The sequence below is a fragment of the Nyctibius grandis genome, chromosome 21 (genome assembly GCF_013368605.1).
Source record: "Nyctibius grandis isolate bNycGra1 chromosome 21, bNycGra1.pri, whole genome shotgun sequence".
In the NCBI taxonomy this organism is placed as follows: Eukaryota; Metazoa; Chordata; class Aves; order Nyctibiiformes; family Nyctibiidae; genus Nyctibius; species Nyctibius grandis.
The window spans coordinates 8,834,396-8,854,038 of NC_090678.1; the positions used below are offsets into that span (position 1 = coordinate 8,834,396).

At 59.1% G+C, this 19,643-nt stretch overlaps 2 protein-coding genes across 2 annotated transcripts in view; one reads left to right on the top strand and one right to left on the bottom strand.

Moving 5' to 3' along the window:
• The first annotated feature begins 1,131 nt into the window (after nt 1-1,131).
• OLFML2B (olfactomedin like 2B) lies at nt 1,132-15,567 on the top strand. The gene is made up of 8 exons (XM_068417060.1): nt 1,132-1,281; nt 2,279-2,542; nt 5,997-6,104; nt 9,696-9,872; nt 11,338-11,566; nt 12,439-12,987; nt 13,474-13,650; nt 13,988-15,567. The coding sequence occupies exons 1-8, from the start codon at nt 1,132-1,134 to the stop codon at nt 14,587-14,589; spliced, it is 2,256 nt and encodes a 751-aa protein (XP_068273161.1). The 3' UTR covers nt 14,590-15,567.
• A 532-nt stretch (nt 15,568-16,099) lies between these two features.
• The window catches only part of ATF6 (activating transcription factor 6), an 82,249-nt gene continuing 78,705 nt past the window's right edge, over nt 16,100-19,643 (bottom strand). The window contains 1 exon segment of the mRNA XM_068416751.1: nt 16,100-18,481. Coding sequence (XP_068272852.1) covers nt 18,273-18,481 — 209 coding nt within the window. The 3' untranslated portion in view covers nt 16,100-18,272.

A 19,643-nucleotide genomic window follows, 5' to 3' on the forward strand; every position in this document is an offset into this window, starting at 1 on the left:
CCAGGGCTGCAGGCACCAGCTTTGGGGTGGTTTTGGGATACGTGTGTGTTATGGTCTGGGGGTGTTTCACTGGTGCCCAGCCTTGCTTCAGCGAGAGCTTTGCATGGCCTCTCATGCCACCCTCTGTGCATGTGGCTTCTCCCTCTGACCCGTGGGCAGGTTTTGAGGCAAACGCGAGCCTGTGCCGTACCTGGGGCACGGTGCTGGCGTGTCTGATTGCCATCGGTACATTTATGAGGGAATCTCAGGTTTCATCACAAATTAGCGAGGCCCAGACATCACCACCGCAGCGCAGACACCTACGCAGCGGAGGATGCTGCGCCTGTGCTTTCCCTGGGAACAGCGTGTCCGGGACGTTTCCGTTTGGCAGGAGGCACGGAAGGATACAGGACTGCCAGAGCGCGGCCGCTTCCCGACGGCCTCAGCCTAAATTTCAGTGAGCACGCGGAGGTCTGCACTCGTGGCTAGGAGCCTGTCTTCGAAACATCAGCTGCTTGTGTGACCCCAGTGCGTGCAGCCTTCCTGGAGAGCTGCAGGCGTGGTGTGCTGTGCTGGACCATCGGGATGGCTTCCCGTGACCCAAAGCACCAGAGGATGAGAGTTACTGGCGATGCCAACCGAGCCAGGCAGGCTCTAAGGGCAGCTTTCTGTCCTCGCCAGCTCCCTGGGGAGCCGCAGGGGTGGGACGCGCAGGTTTGCTCGGCGCAGAAAGGCGATGCGGGTACTTTGGGAAGCCCTGCGGCCGGGTGGGTTGCAGCCCCCCGGAGAAGCTCACCGCACCCTGCTTCGGGCGGGCGATGCCCGCGGCCTCCCGCTCCCTCCCGGCCCCGGGCTTCCCCCCGGGACACGGCTCTCCCTTCCTCCGCGGGGGCAGCCGGAGCTGCGGGTGGGCTGCGGGGACCCCCCGCCGCAGGTGGGAAGCACCGCCCGGGGCGGCCCCGGCCCGTCCCCGCCCCGCCGCCCGCTCGGCCCCGCCCGGGGGCCCGTCCCGCCGCGGAGGGAGGGCGGGAGGACCGGAGGGAGGAGGACCGGGGCGGGAGCCCGGCCCCGCCCGCGCCCGCCGCGCCGCACCTGAGCGAGCAGCGGCGGCTCCGCGCCGGCCCCGGCCCCGGCCCCCTCCGCCGCTCGCCCATGGCTCGGCCGCTGCCGCTGCCGCTGCTGCTCTGCCTGGCCGCGCTGGGCGCCGGCTGCCGGGCAGGGACCCCCCCCGCCGGCACGGCCGGGCCCTCCGCCGAGCCGCTGCAGGACGAGGCGGACAACCAGGAGAACATCCTCTCCCAGGTACCGGCTGGGGAGCGGGGGCGTGCGGGACGGCCCGCGGGGTGCCGGGGACCCGCGGCGTGGGGCCGCTGGGTGCAGCCTGGGTGCTGCTGGGTGTGCATGCTCGGCGGTGCTGGGTGATGCTGTGCCCAGCCTGGGTGCTGCTGGGTGTATGTACATGCTCGGCGGTGCTGGGTGAGTGCAGCTGCAGGGAGTTTACCCGCCTGGGGTACGGCGCATGGGGAGCAGTTCACAGCCTCCCTCCTATCATTTCTCTGGGGGGGACTCAGCAAACGAGGAGCTCCTTGGGAGGGGAATTGGTGGAGCCTCTTTGTGTGCAGAGGGGAGGGATGCAGGATCCAGACTCTTTCCCCGCCAGCGGGATGCGGTGGAGGTTTCTGTTAGATTTGGCCGATCAGACCGTGTGCTATTATCTGCCCTCGGAAATGGCCAATGTGGAGACTATTGGAAACATACCGTCAAAGTTATTTTTGTGCCGGGGCTTTCAGAAGTGCTGTCTGCAAATCTCTGTAAAGGAAATTCCTGGCGTTATACGGGGCTAATCAAGAATACTGTTTCACCACCAGGTTATGCTGCTCGTAGGGTGGCTTTCGGTTGCCCTTCCAGCGCACCCTTACCCTGTTTGCCCCTGTAAAGAAATCTTGCTCAGGGTAGCAGGTGACTTAGTGGGTGTGCTGGACACAGAGCATTGAAAGACAGCAGGATGCGGTTTGTGTTTAAAATTCAGAGCGGCTAGGTCCATTTTACACAAAGTGGAATTAAAAATGCCCTGTTGGAAGAAGCCAGTTTTCATTCCGCGTGTAGGTAGGGATCAGAAAGCTCCGCATTCTCTAGAAAACTTCTTGGTCAGTAGATTTTTAGAAAAGCCAGCCAGTCTCCTTGAGGGCCAGGGTGTCCCAAGTGTCCTTGTCTGGGCCTTGAGGTCCAGGGTGTCCTTGTCCCTTGCCGGGCAAGCAGAGGACGAGAAGTTCGCTCACTGCCGGTGACCTGTGCTCAGCTGTTAGGTGACTACGACAAGGTGAAGGCGGTGTCCGAAGGCTCCGACTGTCGGTGCAAGTGCCTGGTCAGACCCCTGGGCCGCGGCGCCTGCCAAAGGATTAACGAAGGCGCTTTCAAAGCGGAGGACTTTTACACGGTGGAAACCATCACGTCAGGACCCAGCTGCAAGTGTGCGTGTGTGGCCCCCCCCTCGGCGCTCAACCCTTGCGAGGGGGACTTCAGGCTGAAGAAGCTGCGGGAGGCGGAGAGCAGCGACCTGAAGGTAGGAGAGCAGCTTGAATTTGGGGCTCTTTTGGGAGGGGGACATCTTCTGAAGCCTTTTCTTTCTGAACTTCTTCTAAAAAACTTTTTTCCTAAACTTTTTTTTAAAAACATCTCCTAGTTACTTTTATATCTGCATGTTTTATACAAAAATCAAGCTCAGCTTAAGGGATTGATTCGAGCAGCTGCAGTGGATGATTCACTCGATTCATCCCGTGCTGCCCCGGCTCTGACTGCGCTGGAAGCCCAGGAGGGACTGGGCTGCTCCCTGCCTTTTGTCCAGCACTAAGTGTCACCGAGGGGGACGGCTCTGCTGTGCTCGGCAGCTGCCAGGGCTCATTCCCATCACAGCGAGGGGTTCCCAAGGACCCACGCAAGAAGCTGTTTTGGCTTCCATGGGCCGAAAGCCGCTGATGTGTCAGTGTGAGGGTGTGTTACACAGCTGGCTGATGGCAGGATGGGTTTTGTTGTTTTAAGTGCTGACACTTCTATACAATTTAGTATTTTATCTCTTTAGTAATACGTACCTCTTTTCCAAAAGTGACAGTGTTTGTTCTAAGTACTCATGCCTTTTACTGGCTGCTTGCTTTTGCTAGTCTGGCAGCTGGCAGACTCACCGAGTTTTCCAGTTTGTTACCTGGGTAGGGCAGCAGAAATCCTCCCCAGAGCAGCAGGTTGAGCGCTGGTGGCACCCGTGTGGGTGGTGATGGGACGTACCCCGGGGCAGTGCTGCTAGTCCCAGCTCAGGTGGGAAGGCAGGCGGTGTGCAGGGTGCTGCGGGGCAGCCTGCCACCGGGGCCACTGTGATGGGTTTGTTCTAATTAATTTGGAGCTTGAGGATGTGTTTCATCTTGTCCGACTGCAGACAGTTAGCAGCTTCTTGTCCCGAGCTCCCCTGCAGCGAGGGAAGATAAAGAGGCACAGGCAGATAATCCATCATTTCAGGGAAGGAGGAGTCCTAGTCTGGAGTTGTTCGGTGGTCCCTCGCCTGAAGGAGACCCCAGGATGTCCCACTTGGCCTTAGATGAGGAGCTGTGAGCTCTCTGCGGTTAGGGGAGGGGACACCCTCCGAGGTGACAGAGCCACCCCTGCAGTCCCTTGCCTGGAGGCAGGCAGAGCTCCTCCAGCAGCAGCTCACATCTCTCCCTCTCTCCATCCTCTCTGGAGCCGAGCAGCCTCCGGGAGGAGCAGAGCGGCGTGGCTAGCTGTGCCCTTGGCTCCGGCTGCCGCTTCCCACCCGGGAGCTGCTCACGGCCAGCTGTGGTGTGAAAGCTTGTCCTCTAGGAACTGGCCCAGGCTCCCCGGCTCATTTTGCAAGGATCCACAGCCAAGCGATTTCACAAGGTTTATCCAAACAGACACACGTGGGGTTTTTCCTTGCTGCAAAAGGCAAACGCTGGGCGCTGTGAGAACAGACTTGCTTTCTCGCTGAGCACAGAGTCCCTCCTGGGGTCGGGTGCGCTGGGAACAGCCACCTCTCGCAGGAGAAGCCAGGAGGCAGGAGAGGACATAGCTCCGGTTCTTATGTGACTCACGAGGAGCAGCTCCCACGCTCTTCGGTGGGGGAGCCAGAAGGGATTGGCCAGGCCACCGTGTTGCTCCTAACAGCCCCAGGGGTGTTACTCTCCTTGCTCTTCTGATGAGCATCACTCTTGCCCAGTCCAGCAGCGGGAAGCACGTGGAGTCGTGCTCTGTGTCTGTTGTGTTTTAGCAGGCTTTCTTACGCTCTGACTCAAAAGCCCTGGGTACTCCACATGTGGGAGAGCAGTGGGCAGTTCCCCAAAAAGAGAGCCCTCACTTATGATGGGTGGGCTGGAGGATGCATCCCCAAGGGAACGGCGAGGAAGGGAGTAGGTAAGCCCGGGGAGCAGGGGTACCCCTGGGGCACCCCGATGCAGCCAAATGGCTCTGCTGGGCAGCATAGCTGAAGGCATCAGTCCCATCCGTACCGCTAATAAGGTCCCATGGGAATGCATAGACCATCAGACCAGGGAGAGCCAAGGTCTGCAGCGAGTGAAGGGAAGAAAATGGACCGAGTCGGTGCATGCATCAGCGTGGTCTTTTGGGGAGGGTCAGCTTGTGTTGGCAGGGGGTAGCTGGCTAAGATCTAACCACAGCACACACGCTGCTCCTCCGCTTGTAGGTGCAGCGTGCCTTTTGGGGTCTCTGATGCAGGGTCTGTGCGAGGAGTCTGTGTTCAGGAAGGTTTGGAAGGTGGTTAGTGAAGTCTGCAACCTTTGTGCGTTGATGGAAATGATCCAGCCTGGAGGGAAAGCACGTGTCTCTAGCGGCTGTCTGGCAGGTCGTGTGCATTGTATCGGCCGTCTCTGTCCAGCTCTCGGTGGAAAGTGGATGCATAGCCATAAAACAGTCCTTGTCTCTTAGTGCTGCCATTTTATCTGGCCCAAAAAATCTTTCCTTTGCTGTCAGCTCCACAGGGAGACTGCAGAGGCCAGGGTGGAAACTCAGAGCGCTGCCAGCAGCATTGCCTGTGCTTCCCCCATGTTTATGGAGCTCTGTTGATCAGTTTGTAGCTGCTGGGAGAAAATGTCACTGTCGTGTATTTTCAATGCACGGGAATTACTGCTTCTCAGCCGTCAGGGCTGTGAGGTCTGCAGTGCCACACTGTCCATGTGGGGACACGTGGGACTGGAGGGAGCAGGCTCGAGTGGGAGCAGAGGCAGGGAGTGACCCAGGAGCTCTCCCCGCCAGCCCATGCTTCGCTCCGTGCTGTCCTCTGTGGAGTGAGCACCAGGAACCATACGAAGTGCTGAACGAGGGTATTGCTGCCTGGATCCCCAGAATCGATGAGCAGGGGCTGGTGCTGGGCAGGACGCGGGGACGCAACCCTTCCCGCTGTGGGACGGGGGTGAGTTAAACACTGTGTCTCTGAGATGGGTGGCTGAAGGAGGAGGCAGCATCCCTCTCATAAAGTTGTTCTCCAGGGAAGGAAACTGTTACTAGGCTGGCACTGAATTTCAGTTGCTTCGCTCTTGCTTTTGTGAACATTTTAAAACTCTTTAACAAGTTTCTTCTTGTTCCAGATAAAAAAACGTGGGATGGCATGAACTCAGAGTCTGATCTCAGACTCACTTTTGTGCAAGCTGCCATTCGCTTGTTGCCTCTTTTGTTGCCAGTCACGTCGCTGGTGGGGTAGCTAAGCCTGTGGGAGTGTGGTTAACCTTCCCAGAGCTGGCGAGGAAGGCAGTGCTCCTCCTTGCTCTGCTCGCTAATCCCCAGCACCCAAACCACGCTCCCGAACGCCTGGAGCTCCGCGTGCTGTGCTCCTGACTGCGGCAGCAGCGCTGCAGGGCTGTTCAGGGGAAAACTCACATTTTAACAAACATCCTGTACTCAGATGCATGCGTTGCTCTTGGTGTTTTGGCTGCAGAAACCATGCAAGGTACTTTACAGCAAGTGCCTCTGACTGACAGTGTGCTCCCTTTGCCTTGCAGCTGTCTTCCATCGTCGAGATGCTGGAAAGTGCCTTTTATGGCTTGGACCTTCTGAAGCTGCACTCGGTCACGACCAAGCTGGTGGGTCGGGTGGAAAAGCTCGAGGAGGTAAGATGAGTCCTGCTGTCCTTCGAGGTTGTTGCCTCCAGTGGGGCTTGCCTCAAATCGAGTATGTGGTACCTTTGGTGCATTCAGAGCCTCGTTCCTTTTGGAAGAAATGTTAATTAACTGTTTGGCTGAAACTAAACTAGACCAGACTTGACTCTCCAAGCTAGATCTCCACTGTTCCTCACAGGCAGTGCCCAGGGCATCACCACCCCATCAGCCTCCTCTGACCCTCTCCAGTTTCCCCCATCCCTTGTGGCCCAAACTGGGTGTGGGATCCCAGCTGTGGCCTCTCCAGGACCAGCATCTCCTCGGGGTCCAAAGGGCCTGCTGTTAAGTTTCTCCTCTTCTCAGTTTTACATCTGTGCTGGCGCAATAGTTGCTCTCAACCAGGTGCTTTTGTGCTGTTTGATGTGGGGGTGAGCGGTGCAGGGCCGGTGCCAGGACACGCTCACTGGGACAGCTGGTAGCCAAGGAGGTCAAATTCCTTAAGGACCAAGTTACATCTTGGCCTGTGTTTAGACAGAGCTGAACCCTCAGCACTGCTAAAAACATAGATAAAGTACCTTCCATTTTTTTTAAAGCAGACTTCCAGTGAAATCATTTTCACTTCCATACAGTTTAATATTTCTTTGGCTAGCACAACGTGGGGTTTGCAGTTTGTTAAGCTGCGCTCAGCTATGTAGCAACAGGTTGCCAGATTAAATACTGGAGTTTTCTCCCGTGGTCCATATCTGGGACAGTAATTCCACATTCTTGTCAGAGCAGAGCAGTCCCGTTCGTGTGCAGCCAGGAGACGAGAGGCGATGATTTATAAAGCCAAAAATTCCACTTGCAAATTGTTTCGGGAAGGCACGGCATGCTCCATCCTGGGGTCAGGCAGGAGACAGTGGAGAAGAGCACGTTCGCCCGGGGGGCTCTGGGTTTCCAAGCACGGGGATTGACCCAAAAGGGGGAAAAGGGGTTTTGAGGTCTAAAAATAACAAAGCACCAATGTTTTTTTTTGCAATCCCACCCTCTTCCTGTGGTTTAATTTTCCAGTTGTTACTCGGGTTTGCCACCGAGTCTTTGCTCATTAGGGGAGAGGGGCGAGGGCAGCGGGAGCTGTGCCACCAGCCCCGTGTCGCACGTCCCCGTTGGGGAGCTTCGCCACCGCAGCACTGGTAGCCCCGGGTCTGGCGGTGGGGTGAGTCCTGTCCCACGGCACGGTGAGCTGGGCTTGCCCAGGGCACAGGGATGCTGCAGTGAGCACAAAGGGCCCCAATAGGACAGACCCATGGTCTGTTGCTGTTTGACATTCACAGTTGCCGGATTAGGGATGATGGAGGGGACAACTCTTTTTTGGGATCCTTTACGGATCTGTGGTCCAAGAATTTGTCTCACCCTGAAACTAGTTGACTGAAAATGGTGCTGTTAGACATTGTCACCTTTAAACGGGTACCAGACCAGAGTGACACAGCCCATCAGGCCAGTGAGTGGGGAGTGCATGTTCCTCAAAAACCTTGCTGATGGTTGAGTTGGAGGCTGAGGTAAGGTAAGTGTTAGGAGTTTGGGTACTGACAAATGACACAAGTGATTGCTTCACGTGCGGGTACCAGTAGGCTCTTCTCCAGCACCAGAGTGTCCCTGTCTACCAGCCGGTTCCCGTGCATGGGTTCAGCGTGAGCCGTGCTGGTGGCACTTTGGGGTGACCTTGCAGCGTGGCTGCTCTGCTCACAGCCCATCACAGTGAGGCAGACAGGCAGACAGCTCCGTCTGGCTGAAGTTGTTTGGTCAGAGATGGAGCAGTGAAGGCGTAGGAGGGGAGAATTCACAGATTTGGGTCTTTAATTTCCCAGAAGCGGGGCTGCAGGATCAGATAACCAGCAGCTGAAGCTGCCTTCAGGCACTCGGACAGGATGGAGAAGGACAGGAGAGGTCTGGGTTGGGTGGAGATTCCCCAGTGCTGCTGGGGCAGGGCAGAGCTGGTGCAGGCAGCAGGTGTGAAATGCTGCCTGCTGCTGGCTTAGCACGTGAATTCCTGTGGAGAGGAGGAGGATCACACCCTGCATTGGCCATGGGATCTGATACAAAGGACAGCTGAGATGCTGAACAAGAGCATGGCATGGCTTCAAAGCACCGGCCCTCCAGGCGGGTGTGCTTTTGGCAGCTGCTCCCCTGCAAAGCAGCTGAGCGGCCTCAAGCAGCATCACAGGCCAGGCTTCGGTGGAGATTTTATCCCTAAGCAGGTCGTAAGCCAAATGTGACACAGAATAAGTGATGAGGGCACAAGGCTGTCGGAATCAGCCATCCTCCCCAAAGGAGGAGGGTGTCGAAGCTACTGCTGCTCCTAGGAGAGCATCACGAGTTCCCCTGTTCCTTTTCTTACTACAGCAAAATACTTGCTGAAAAGTCCCTGCATTATTGGACTCAGCCTTCAAATTGCGTGATAAAGCTGTGACTCACAATTCCTGGGTAAAGGCTGGGAGTTCAGATCTCCACGGAGGGGGTCAGGGGCTAACTGAGCTCCGGGTGGCGTTTTTGCAGAGATGAGAAGGTATCGCGAGGTGTTTCTGGTGTAACGAGGTATTTTACACAAACGGTGTGGGTCAGGGGAATGAACCCCCAAATACCTGGTCCGCAGAGCTGGTGCCTTCCTGGCGAGGCAGCCCCTCTTTGTCTTTAGTTTGCAGCTGCTGCATCAGCTGGCGATCCTGAGGCCACAGATGGAGGTCATGGAGGGTTTTACGAGAAATTAATGGCAGGACAGATTGAAAATGAAGGATCAGGGGGAACCGCCCCCAGTCTCTGTGCAAAAATCCTTTGATTGATGTGCCAGCTATTCAAAGCAGTTGCCGTTTAAGATGTGAAAGACCAAGGAGCGATGAGCAGAGACTGCAACAACCCCTCTGCGACAAGGTGTGCCTCTGGTTGGGGGATGCAGAAGGGCAAAGGGGTTTGCCTGCCCTGGGCTGCCCGATGAGCTGCAGCCAGCCCCAGCTCCCTCCCGGTCCCAGGACAGCTCTCTGAGGGTCACTGCCTCTCTCCCTCTGCCCAGGTTCTCCCTCTCTTCTGTGGGAGTGGAGGGCGGTGGGAAGGAGCAGTCCCTACGTGCAGGCGCTGCGTGGCTGGGCAGCGGGGCAGGACCTGGAGAACAGAAACCAGACATGTAGGACGCTGGCCCCAAGGATTTGCCTCGGGGGTCAGGCAGCAGCCAGCCAGGATGGGACCCTGCTTGGGAAGTGGGACTAATAAGTGGGAGATGAACTTGTTGACATAGGCGAAGGACGTGAGGCTGGGACTTTAGATGTTTAACTTGTCTTTTCTTCTGTGAGCCAGTGAGCGTGGCTGAAGATGGGTGTTGAAGAACCTCAAGGCCACTCTCCCGCTCCATGGGCCTCTGTGGCAAAGAGTGGAGCTGGAATGTGCACACCAGGGTGGGGTTTCTGCATCTCACTGGGGTCAGGGGCACCTTCTCAGCAGCTGAAGTGCCCAGCTCTATGGAGAAGTCCAAGACGGGAGCACAGATCTCGCTGTCTCCTGGGCTGTGGTTTGGGGGCTGTGGAGCATCCCTTGTCCTTCCATGGGGTAAAGTCTCCTCTCTTGCTTTTCCAGGGCATGTCCAGGAACTTCACGCATGGAGGCCACCGGGCAGGAGCCGATGTGGAGGAGGGTCCGCAGGATCCCCACCGCAGGGACAGGCAGAACTGCTCCAGCCTCATCACCAACAGCCTTGCCGACATCGAGAGCTCGCTGCAGCGGGATGCCGAGGCTGCCTACACGCACGTAGAGGTATGACCGCCCAAGCTGGTTGCACGGCTCGAGGCCGCTGCCGCCATACAAGCCAGCTCAGGGGGTGTCTCCTGGATGTGGCCCCCAGCAGGCCACTGGCCTGGGGTTATTTTCTTTTCACCTCAGCCGACCCTAAGCCTCCGGCTCCAGCCTGCTTCTCTTGGCAGAGCCCAGCTGCCGCTGGGACGCAGGAGGGAACAGGAGCAGGCTGCTCCCTGAGCCCCCCCCCCTGCCCGTGGGGCCGTTGGTTTCCGAGGTCAGTGGCGGCCGTGCTGCTCGGGAAGAGTGATGTCATTGCGGGGCTGGCCGGGAGGTGCTGGGGAGCTCGGAGCCTTGATGAGCAGGGCTTGGGGCTTGGTGGAGGGACAGCCTGTCGCCCTCCCTCCCGGGCAATTACCCCCCCCCCAGCCAGCCCCTGCGCCTGGTGGGCTCCGGGCAGTGATTTGGGCATCCTGCTGGCGCCAGCACCCAGCCCCAGACTGTGGGGGTCTCTGCGGGGTCTGCCCAGCGTGGGGACATCCTCTGCCTGGGACAGTGGTTTCTGTGCTGCCCCAGAGAGGGGTTAGAGGGGTGTGTTGGGAAAAGGCCTGCCCAGGGTGTCCTGACCCCCTTGCTGCCTCCATGGGGCAATCTGGGGTGTATCTAAAATGCCCTCTAGCTATATCTAAAATACCCTCTCCCCCTGCTCCCTGGGCTGTGACCTGAGCAGGGGCTCTGCTGCCCCAGAGAGGGGAGCCAGCCCCGGCCAGGCAGGAGAGCGAAGCGTGGGGCTTTTATTACCCGGCGTGACCTCATTTCCCAGCATTCCCCTTTTCTCGCTGTTAATTGCAGCAGGGCTGCGAAGGAACCCTGGGCCCGTCTCCTCAGCCAAATGGGCACCGAGTCAACCTTCGGGCTGTCTTTCCGATTCCCTTTAATGAGATGGGATCCTTCAGGCATGCGCTGCGGCAGCTGGTGGCTGCCTCTGCACGGGGCTCCCGGTCCCTGCCCCGGGGGGACCTCTTGGTCCCTGCCCTGCGGGGTTCCCGGCCCCGCTGGGAAGGTGCCTTCAGCCCCTCTGCTCTGCCAAAGCTCAGGGCACGTTGCACGCTCCCTACGGATGAGCTGCCGGCACTGGTCCCTGGCGTGCAATGGGGTGTGCGGTGGGTGGACGTGTGAGCAGTTGCAGTGAGGGATGTGCCCGGGGTCCCCCCACGCGTCCCGCAGCCTGTGCCTTACTGAGCACCGAGTCCTCCCAGGTTTGCAGGGTGGCACCAAGGTCGTGCAGAGGCAGTGCTGGTCTGCCACCCCCCGCTGTCTGCTGGAGGGCTTCCCACAGCAGAAGGGACTGAGGGTGGCCCCGAGGAAGGAGGGAGGACAGAGCATCCTACCCAGCGCTCGGCTGGCCAGCCTGACCTGCCCCGCCCCGTCCCCCAAAACGTGGCTGTTCTGGCCCACCCCCTAACAACTCCTGCATCTCTTCCAGGGGAAATACGAAGAAAGATTCCTGAAGGATGAAACCATCTCCCAGCAGATCAACTCTGTCGAGTCCCTCACGGAGCTGCACCTCTCTCCGGAGGACGAGAAGCCCAAGCAGCTCTTGCAGAGGAAGCTGCACGTGAGGAGCCGGCCTCCTTCCAAGCCCACCATCGTCCGAGGGGTCACCTACTACAAAGCCCAGTCCACCGAGTCGGAGAACGACATCGAGGAGCAGCGTGAGTTGGGTCTGCAGCCGTGTCCGGCTGGCTGCGTCGCCCCCATAGCAAAACCAGTCCTGCCTTGTCTCTTGGGAAGGTGTGGGCAAAGCACCTGGGGTCACCATGGGGAGGAGGGCGTGGAGGCAGGAGGAGGTGGGACGGTTGGTACCTCGCTGCTGCGCAGCCTTTGAGCCCTGCGTGGCAGGGCAGCGCAGCGTTGGTATTCCATGGGACATCCTGGTGGCTGAGGAAATAGGTCACTGCTTCGGGTTAGAATAGAATCGGTTTAAAGATCAGGAGCTCGGCAGGGGGCTGCTCCCAGCTCTGGCTGTGGCGAGAGCAGGGTGCCGAGCCCTGGGGACCAGCAGCGTGGGCCAACGACAGTGCCCTTTCTCTGCCAAGCCGGCTCAGCAGCGCGGCGGCCAGCACAGCCGCGCGTGGGTCCGTGAGATCCCCGGGACGCGGAGGAGCAAAGGGCACCCGTGGTGGCCAGGGAGCCCGAGCGGTCCCCGTGCCCAGGGTGAGGTCCCTGCCCTGGCAGCCTGGGTGAGGGGGTGGGATCTGGCTGGGCGCTGTGTCTCCATCCTGCCCCGTCTCTGGGAGCTGGCAGGACTCAATCCTCTCTCTGTCACCTCCCACTCTGGTCGGCCTGAGGTGGTGGACGTGGCTGTGATGGGGTCTCGCTCACCTCTTGACGTGGGCACCATCAGGCCCTGCAGCTCACACAGCACTTCTCTGGCTCGAAACTGAGAGGGAAACCAGGTGGATTTAGTACGAGGCAGCCTGGAGAGGTGGGCAGAGGAGCCGGAGCGGTGGGGCGAGGGCAGAGAGGCCGCAGGGGACCTGCTCCCGCTCGCTGTGGAGCTGACGCCCGTGCCTGTGTTTGGCAGCGGACGAGCTGTTCAGCGGGGACAATACGGTGGACCTGCTGATCGAGGACCAGCTCCTGAGGCCCAGCAGCAGGGCGGGCGAGGGCGTGAGGAAGCCCTCCCCGGTGGGATGGCCACCCACCCCCGGCAGCGACCCCACCACCCCGCCGGCTGCTGACACTGCCGTGACGGCCACGGTGCCCCTGTCCCCTGCCACATCCACGGGACCCACGCCGGACCCCACCGCTGTGAGCTGGCTGACCTCCACCCCGGAGACCACGACTGCCCCGGCGGGGCTGGCAGAGGAGGGGACCCCACAGCTACCGGCAACCTTGGCCAGCACAGTGGTGGCCACAGCCATGGAGAGCCTGCCCACAGCCACCACCACTGTCCCCAGCCCTGCTGTGGCCACCACCGCTGGGACCTTGAGGGACGTGGGGACGAGCCTTGCCCCAGAGAGCAGCCCAGGAGCTTGGGGACAGGCAAGCACCCCTGCGACACCAGTCAGCCCCACCATCCCTGCCACCCCAAAGCAGGCCCTGGAGGAGGAGGACATCAGGAACATCATCGGTGAGTGCCTGCAGGTCCTGCCCCCATCCAGCTGTGCTCATGGGGGCTGGCTGGTGCCCGCAGCATGTCCTGCTAAGCGTAGCACACCTGGATTTGGTCATGGTGGGAGGTTTCATGGAGATGGTGGCTGGACAGCACTTTACTGAGGTGCCAGGTTTACTTGCTTGTTAACTCTGGAACCTACTGTAGTCTTGTCCCAGTTTGAAGGGCTGGGCAGGGCAGAAAGAGGCCTCCCTGGAGATGGACCTGAGACAGGCAGCAGCCACAGCTGGGGCAGGGACATGGCTGAGGCTGTGGGCAGCTCTGTGCAGGATATGGCTGGTGCTGCTGGGCCTCGTGAGGCTGAGCCCAGGCCGAGGCAGCAGGGGTGCCTGCTGGGTGGGCAGGGGGCTGGAGTGGGGGATGATGCCCGCGGACCTCCAGCAGGAGCAGGGGGGGGGTGGCCGCCCTGCCTCGGGCCTCGCCAGCCTTTCTCTGCCTACGCAGGGCGCTGCAAGGACACGCTGTCCACCATCTCGGGACCCACCACTCAGAACACCTATGGGCGCAATGAGGGGGCCTGGATGAAGGACCCCCTGGCCCGGGAGGAGCGGATCTATGTCACCAACTACTACTACGGGAACACGCTGGTGGAGTTCAGGAACCTTGATAACTTCAAGCAAGGTGGGCTTGCGCCATCCCTGGTGCTGCGCCGGCTGCGGCTTGGCTGGTCCGAGTAGTGTCCTCGGTCCCTGGGATGCTGCACCGTGGGGGATGCTCTGCCCGGGGACCCTCCCCTCTTGGGCACCGGTACCTGGTGTGTGGGGTTCAGAGCATGGGGCAGGTTGAGCTGCCCGTGGTGGCTCTGGACGTGCTTGTCACCATGCCAGGCTGTGGCTGGTGGCCGGGGCAGGAGTGCAGGCAGGGCTGGGGGCTGAGGGTGCTGGTGGCTGCTGCGGCTGGGCCACCAGCCCCACAGCAAAGGGGGGGGTCTCACCAGCAAGGTGTCTCTGCCCTGCAGGGCGCTGGAGCAACTCCTACAAGCTCCCGTACAGCTGGATCGGGACAGGGCACGTTGTCTACAACGGCTCCTTCTACTACAACCGTGCCTTCACGCGCAACATCATCAAATACGACCTGAAGCAGCGGTACGTGGCCGCCTGGGCCATGCTGCACGACGTGGCCTACGAGGAGTCCACCCCGTGGCGGTGGCGGGGCCACTCAGACGTGGACTTTGCCGTGGATGAGAACGGCCTGTGGGTCATCTACCCGGCCATCAGCTACGAGGGCTTCAACCAGGAGGTGATCGTGCTGAGCAAGCTGAACGCGGCCGACCTCAGCACCCAGAAGGAGACCACGTGGCGGACAGGGCTGCGGAAGAACTTCTACGGGAACTGCTTTGTCATCTGCGGGGTCCTGTACGCCGTCGACAGCTACAACAAGAGGAACGCCAACATCTCCTACGCCTTCGACACACACACCAACACACAGATCATCCCCCGGCTGCTCTTTGAGAACGAGTACGCCTACACTACGCAGATAGACTATAACCCCAAGGACCGCCTGCTCTACGCCTGGGACAATGGGCACCAAGTCACCTACCACGTCATCTTTGCCTACTGAGACCCCCGCCACAGTGGGGCACTGCGAGCCAGGGGCCACCAGCACCTTTTATTATTATTTTTATTGTTATTATTGTTATTTTGTACAAATCAAAGTGTAAATGACGGGTTTTGTTTCAAGCTGTTTTTTTATGGTGGATTGTAGATCAATCCCCAGGCCAGAACCACCCCCTCCATCCTTGCTGTAACCTTGCTTCTGTCTGTCCTGCCCATGGGGAGGGTCCCTCCTGCGGGAGGGCAGACCTGGCTCTCCTGCCCGTGGAGGAGGTGGCCCAGACGCACTCCTCCTGATGAGGTTTTTAGCTAAAGATTATCAGCAGGAGCCCCAGAACCAGGGCAGAGCTGGCCTTTCTGCTGCAGGCCCTGGATCCCAGCGGGACGCTGGCTGCCTGTGCTGGTGGAGGAGGTGCATGTCCCATGGGAACATCCCGTCCCTCGGGACCATCTTCCCGGCTGATGGCCAGCAGGCCCTGGGGAGATCCTGCTGTACAACGGGGCTGCGAGTGCGGCTCCGGCAGCCCCTGGTGCTGGTGCTTATGCTGAGGACTGCCCCCTTGGGCTGGGGCTCTGCCCTTTGCAGCCCGCTCTGGGGGACGGGAGCACCCTGAGCCCTGACTCACGGCCGGAGCGAGCCAGCGTGGGAGGCGGGACACTGTACATAGGTGTAGAGGGCTTTTGTTTGGTCATGTTGTAACCCCAAATAGTCCCCTTCTTTGGCACGGACCGGGTGAAGGCTCTGCCTCTGCCGGGCAGGGAGCTGTGGGGCTGGGGGAGCCCTCGGGGCTGGGGGAGCCCTTGTTCCCTGTCCCGCTGCTGCCCTGTCTCCCCCAGGGTCTCTGCTCGTGCCCCCCTCAGTGTGGCGCTCGCCCTGCTCCCAGCTGGTGGCCATTGGGGGCCCATCACAGAGGCATGGCCCTGGCCCTTCTAGCCCGGCAGCATCTTGTATTTACCTGCTGTTAATAAAAGATCAAGTACCTTCTTCGCAGCTGTTCGGGGCTTGCTTTTGGGCTGGTTCACCCTTGGGGTGCACAGAAATGCAGAGGGTGGTTTGGTTGGTTTGGGGAGGGCCAGTTTACAAACCAAGAGGCAACACAGCATGGGGCCTGGAGGGGACCTCTGCAGGGCTCCAGGCTGCTTGGTCCTGCCACCACGGCTTGGTGGTGGGGCCATGGCCAGCCCCGAGGACAGTTTGGCAACTCTTGCAATTGCCCTCAGAGCACTGGGGGCTATGGTGAGACACGCCCCCCCCCCCCCCCCCCCCCCCCCCCCCCTTTAGCCCCTTCTTCTCCGGGCTCTGGGTGAGCCGCTTGCGCAGGTTGCCCCCTCCCCGGTAGCGGGGGGGCCTGGGTGCACATACCTTGGGCAGTGCCAGCACTCTGCTGAGCAGAGCCACACAGCATCCAAGAGCCAGCACTGGCTTTCTCTTTTGCTTAAGTAAAACAGTATTAACATGCAAAATAAAAAAAAAATAATAATAAATGTAAAAAAAAAAAAATCATTTTATTGCCTCCAGTGCTAGGGACACAGAGAACAGAACTACACGGGATGAGAGGTGCTCCCCACCGCTGGAGCCCACGGTTCCAGCTGAGGACGCAGTGCCACAGCAGCCCTTTCCAATGCCAGGCTGTGCCAAGCTCAGCCACCACTGTTGGGTACCCTCCCCGGCTCCCCGGCAGCAAATGCCCCCCAGGGCAGCTGGCCACCCCTGCTCGGGCTGCGGGGAGCTGCGTGCCTCTGGCTGGGGCACTGCCGGGGTTTTTATTTTTGACTATTGTGTGAGCTGGCCCGCAGTCAGGTGGGGCCGGGGCCAGGAAAACAGAACTGGTGCGAGGAGCGCAGCCAAATCCCTCGCCGAGCCCGGCTGCTTCCCAGCAGCACGAGCGCTGAGGGGACGGGGGGCCTGTGCAGCTCGCGCTGACTACGTGGCAAAGGGCAAAGCTTTTCCACAGTGTTGCAAGGCACATACTTTACAGGGGTGTATTGCTCTTCATCCTCCTCTTCGCCTCCCCCAAGCTGTGCCTTGCTGCAGGATCAATCTTTACTTATTTCCTAAAACAGCCACACATACAAATAATAATAACAATAATAATATAATAAAAAAACCCACATCAGTCAGTCAGTGGTTCAGACAATGAAGAAAAGGCAGTGGGCTGGCAAACTGGAGCCCATCATCTTCTGTGCTAACTGCAAAGGGGAAAAAAAAAATTACTGTAACATGCTGAAGTCATTATGAAAGGCCGATGCTCTGCTCGTCCCAGCTGGGCACCGCAGTGCACCGTGCGCTGGAGCCCCTTGGCCCAGCTCCGGCCCGGGGCTTGGCTGCCAGACTCGGGATGGTTAACAGAGCTCTGCAGCGGGCTTTGTAACAGCAGCAGCTGATTGCAGACAGAGCCATGTCTAGTAGCTCAGTGCTGGAGGGGGGCAAATGGCACTCCCCCCCCCGCTGTGGAATGGGTGGCTGGCAGGGCAGAGAAGGGGTGTGGGTGTGAGTGTGTGTCTGTGTTTTGGGAAGAAGGTGCTGTGGCTGTGTCCCACTGAACTGAAGCAGCTCTTCAGTCCCAGCAGGGCCAGTGCTGCTCCGTAGACTGTGAAAAGCATTAAATATCACCAAAAAAAAAAAAAAAAATCCAAAAAACCCCCAGCAGTACAATCTTTAGAAATGCGTGTGCTGCACTAAATCACCACCCTTGGGCCAAGCCCCAGCCGTTTGCCACACAGTGGCGTGGGCTGGGGAAGACAGCAGCAGCATGCAGGCGAGCACACGCAGGTGAGGGATGGGGGTGTGTGTGTACAGTGCCCGGGAGGGTGGCCCAGGCCCTGTACCACGCAGGTGCCCTGCTTGCAGGGATCCAACCACGGCAGCCCTCCTGCAGGGTGACCCCCTGGGAGCAGGGCCACGCTTTGTGGCAGCACGGGTCATTCTGCTTGTAGTGCTTTGGCTGTAAGTGCAGGTTCCCAACCCAGGGCTGGGCTTCCCCACGGCACCGCTGCAACCCTGGGCGGCAGCCCACCACTTCCCGGCAAGGGAGGCCCCACGGGGCAGGTGTGTGGCTGTGCATGGGGGCGATGAGGAGCGGGGCTGTCCGGCCAGGCCCAGCACAGCCACTCTGGCAGAGAAGGGATGCTCCTGCTGCTGGGGGGCTGGGGCGACAGGCTGCGGCTCTCCCTGCACCCCCCAGCTCAGGGCCGGACACAGCGCTTCCTCCTGCTGCCCCGAGCGCACTGCGGGGAGGGAAGCCTGATCTCCAGCACAGGCCTCTGCAGCGGTGTCTCTGGGCAGGACCCCAGCGCTCAGCACCCCACCTCAGGAGATGGTTCAACAGGGACAAAAAAATTTAAAAAAAAAAATCCCCCAATTTTGGACAGTGCATAAGTAGCAAGGACAGCCCGTGCCCCTCCAGTGCCAGCCCCAGGCACCAGCTGCTGATGCTGACACCAGGACTGCAGCAGCGTGCATCACCTGCAGCCCACGCTGCGTGGGTCCCCCAGGCCTGTCCTCAGCGAGGCGGCAGACGAGCTGTATAACCCCTGGGCAGGATGCAGCCGTTGGGTAGGGTCAGGCACAGAAACAGACTAGGCGGGGTGTGCCCTTGCTGTGCCAGGAGCCCTGGGGACCCGCCAGCAAAGGGGCTCAGTCTGGCAGCAGGACCTGCTGCACGCCAGGTGCACGTGCCGTCGCAGGAGCTACTGCAGGGATTTGACAATAGCCCTCAGGGCATGGGGCGTCTCCGGGACGGAGGGAGACGCGCTGTAGAAGGTGTTGGTGTGATTTCTGCGCTGCTCTCGGAGGTACGGAGGGACAGATGAACTTTTGATGTGGAGGATCCTGGTGTCCATCACTTCGCAGTCGATCTGCATCATCACCTCATAGTCCTGCCCATTGATCACGTTCTCTGCGAAAGTAAGAAAAAAAAAATAGTCAGAGTTAGCCCTGCAAGCTAGTGACCTAATGGCACCAGAAGCAGAGCCTTCTGCACCTTTTTTTTTTCTGGAGCAGGAGCTGGAGGGAAGAACCCCTTCCTTTTTTTGTGGCTCCATCTCCCACAGCGCAGCCCCAGCCTGCTTGTGACACTGTAAAGGGCCCAGGCCACGCTTGGCGTGTGCAGTCACACCTAGAAATTAACGTAAGTCTCTTCCACTTCTTCATCTGCACATAATTACCAATGGAGTTTGCCTTGTATAACATTTATTACTGAACTGTTGTTCTTGACCCACTAAAGCATAGGAGTGATTGAAAATAGGGCTTATTTAAGCAAGCTGAATGTTTCACTTTATTGTTTTACGAATACTGTAACCCTCTTGATACTGAAGATCTAGAGGAATTTCTTCACCAGTTTATTAATAAAAAAAAGTCAAAATGCTATCTCTCGAAAGAATTGCCTGCACCTCATTACCGTGCTGACCTGGCTGTCGTACTTGCATGACACTGTGGTGTGACATTGGACAAGGCCATTACCCTTGAGAGGCCTCCAGACACAGGGAGACGCAGGCCAGCACGTGGGACCCCGGCGCATGGACGTGCCGGGCTGCACCACCCCAGCGCAGCCCCAGGCTGGGCATGTCTGCTGCCACAGAAGCTCCTGGGCTCGCAGGCAGAGGCTGTGCACATGGCCAGCATCTGCTGCCTGGATTTAAAGGTGGGAGACTATTCCCTGCATAGACACTGTGTCCAGGAATGTGAGAGCCAAGATCGGATTTCCAGGCACGACCAATCCTTGCCTTTCCGAGTCAGAAACGCTGCCTGCCATCGGCAGGGTTTTCTTTCTGTGCTAAGGAGGATGGAAGATCATCTAATGGAAAGCGTATGGACTGGAGGAATGCAATATACATTACTAATTTTTACCATTTTCCTGGATTAACTCTGACTCTAGATGACAGCTGACAACCGCGGCCGGACCCTCTTGCACCCCACGCCACCTGTAGAAGCCGTTAGATCAAGTATGTCTGGTATAGTAATGAAAAGCAGGAGAAAAACCTTGCTAAGGGGCCGAGAGCCTGCAAGGGAAATCAAAGCTCCCACCTGCAGAAATAAAATGGAAAAAGCTTCGTATGTGC

Excerpts from the sequence above, each read along its gene's own strand:
- OLFML2B (XM_068417060.1), top strand. The coding sequence starts at position 1,132 with ATGGCTCGGCCGCTGCCGCTGCCGCTGCTGCTCTGCCTGGCCGCGCTG. Across the intron at positions 1,282-2,278 it reads AGGAGAACATCCTCTCCCAG|CTGTTAGGTGACTACGACAA; the intron begins GTACCGGCTGGG and ends ACCTGTGCTCAG. Across the intron at positions 12,988-13,473 it reads GGACATCAGGAACATCATCG|GGCGCTGCAAGGACACGCTG; the intron begins GTGAGTGCCTGC and ends CTGCCTACGCAG.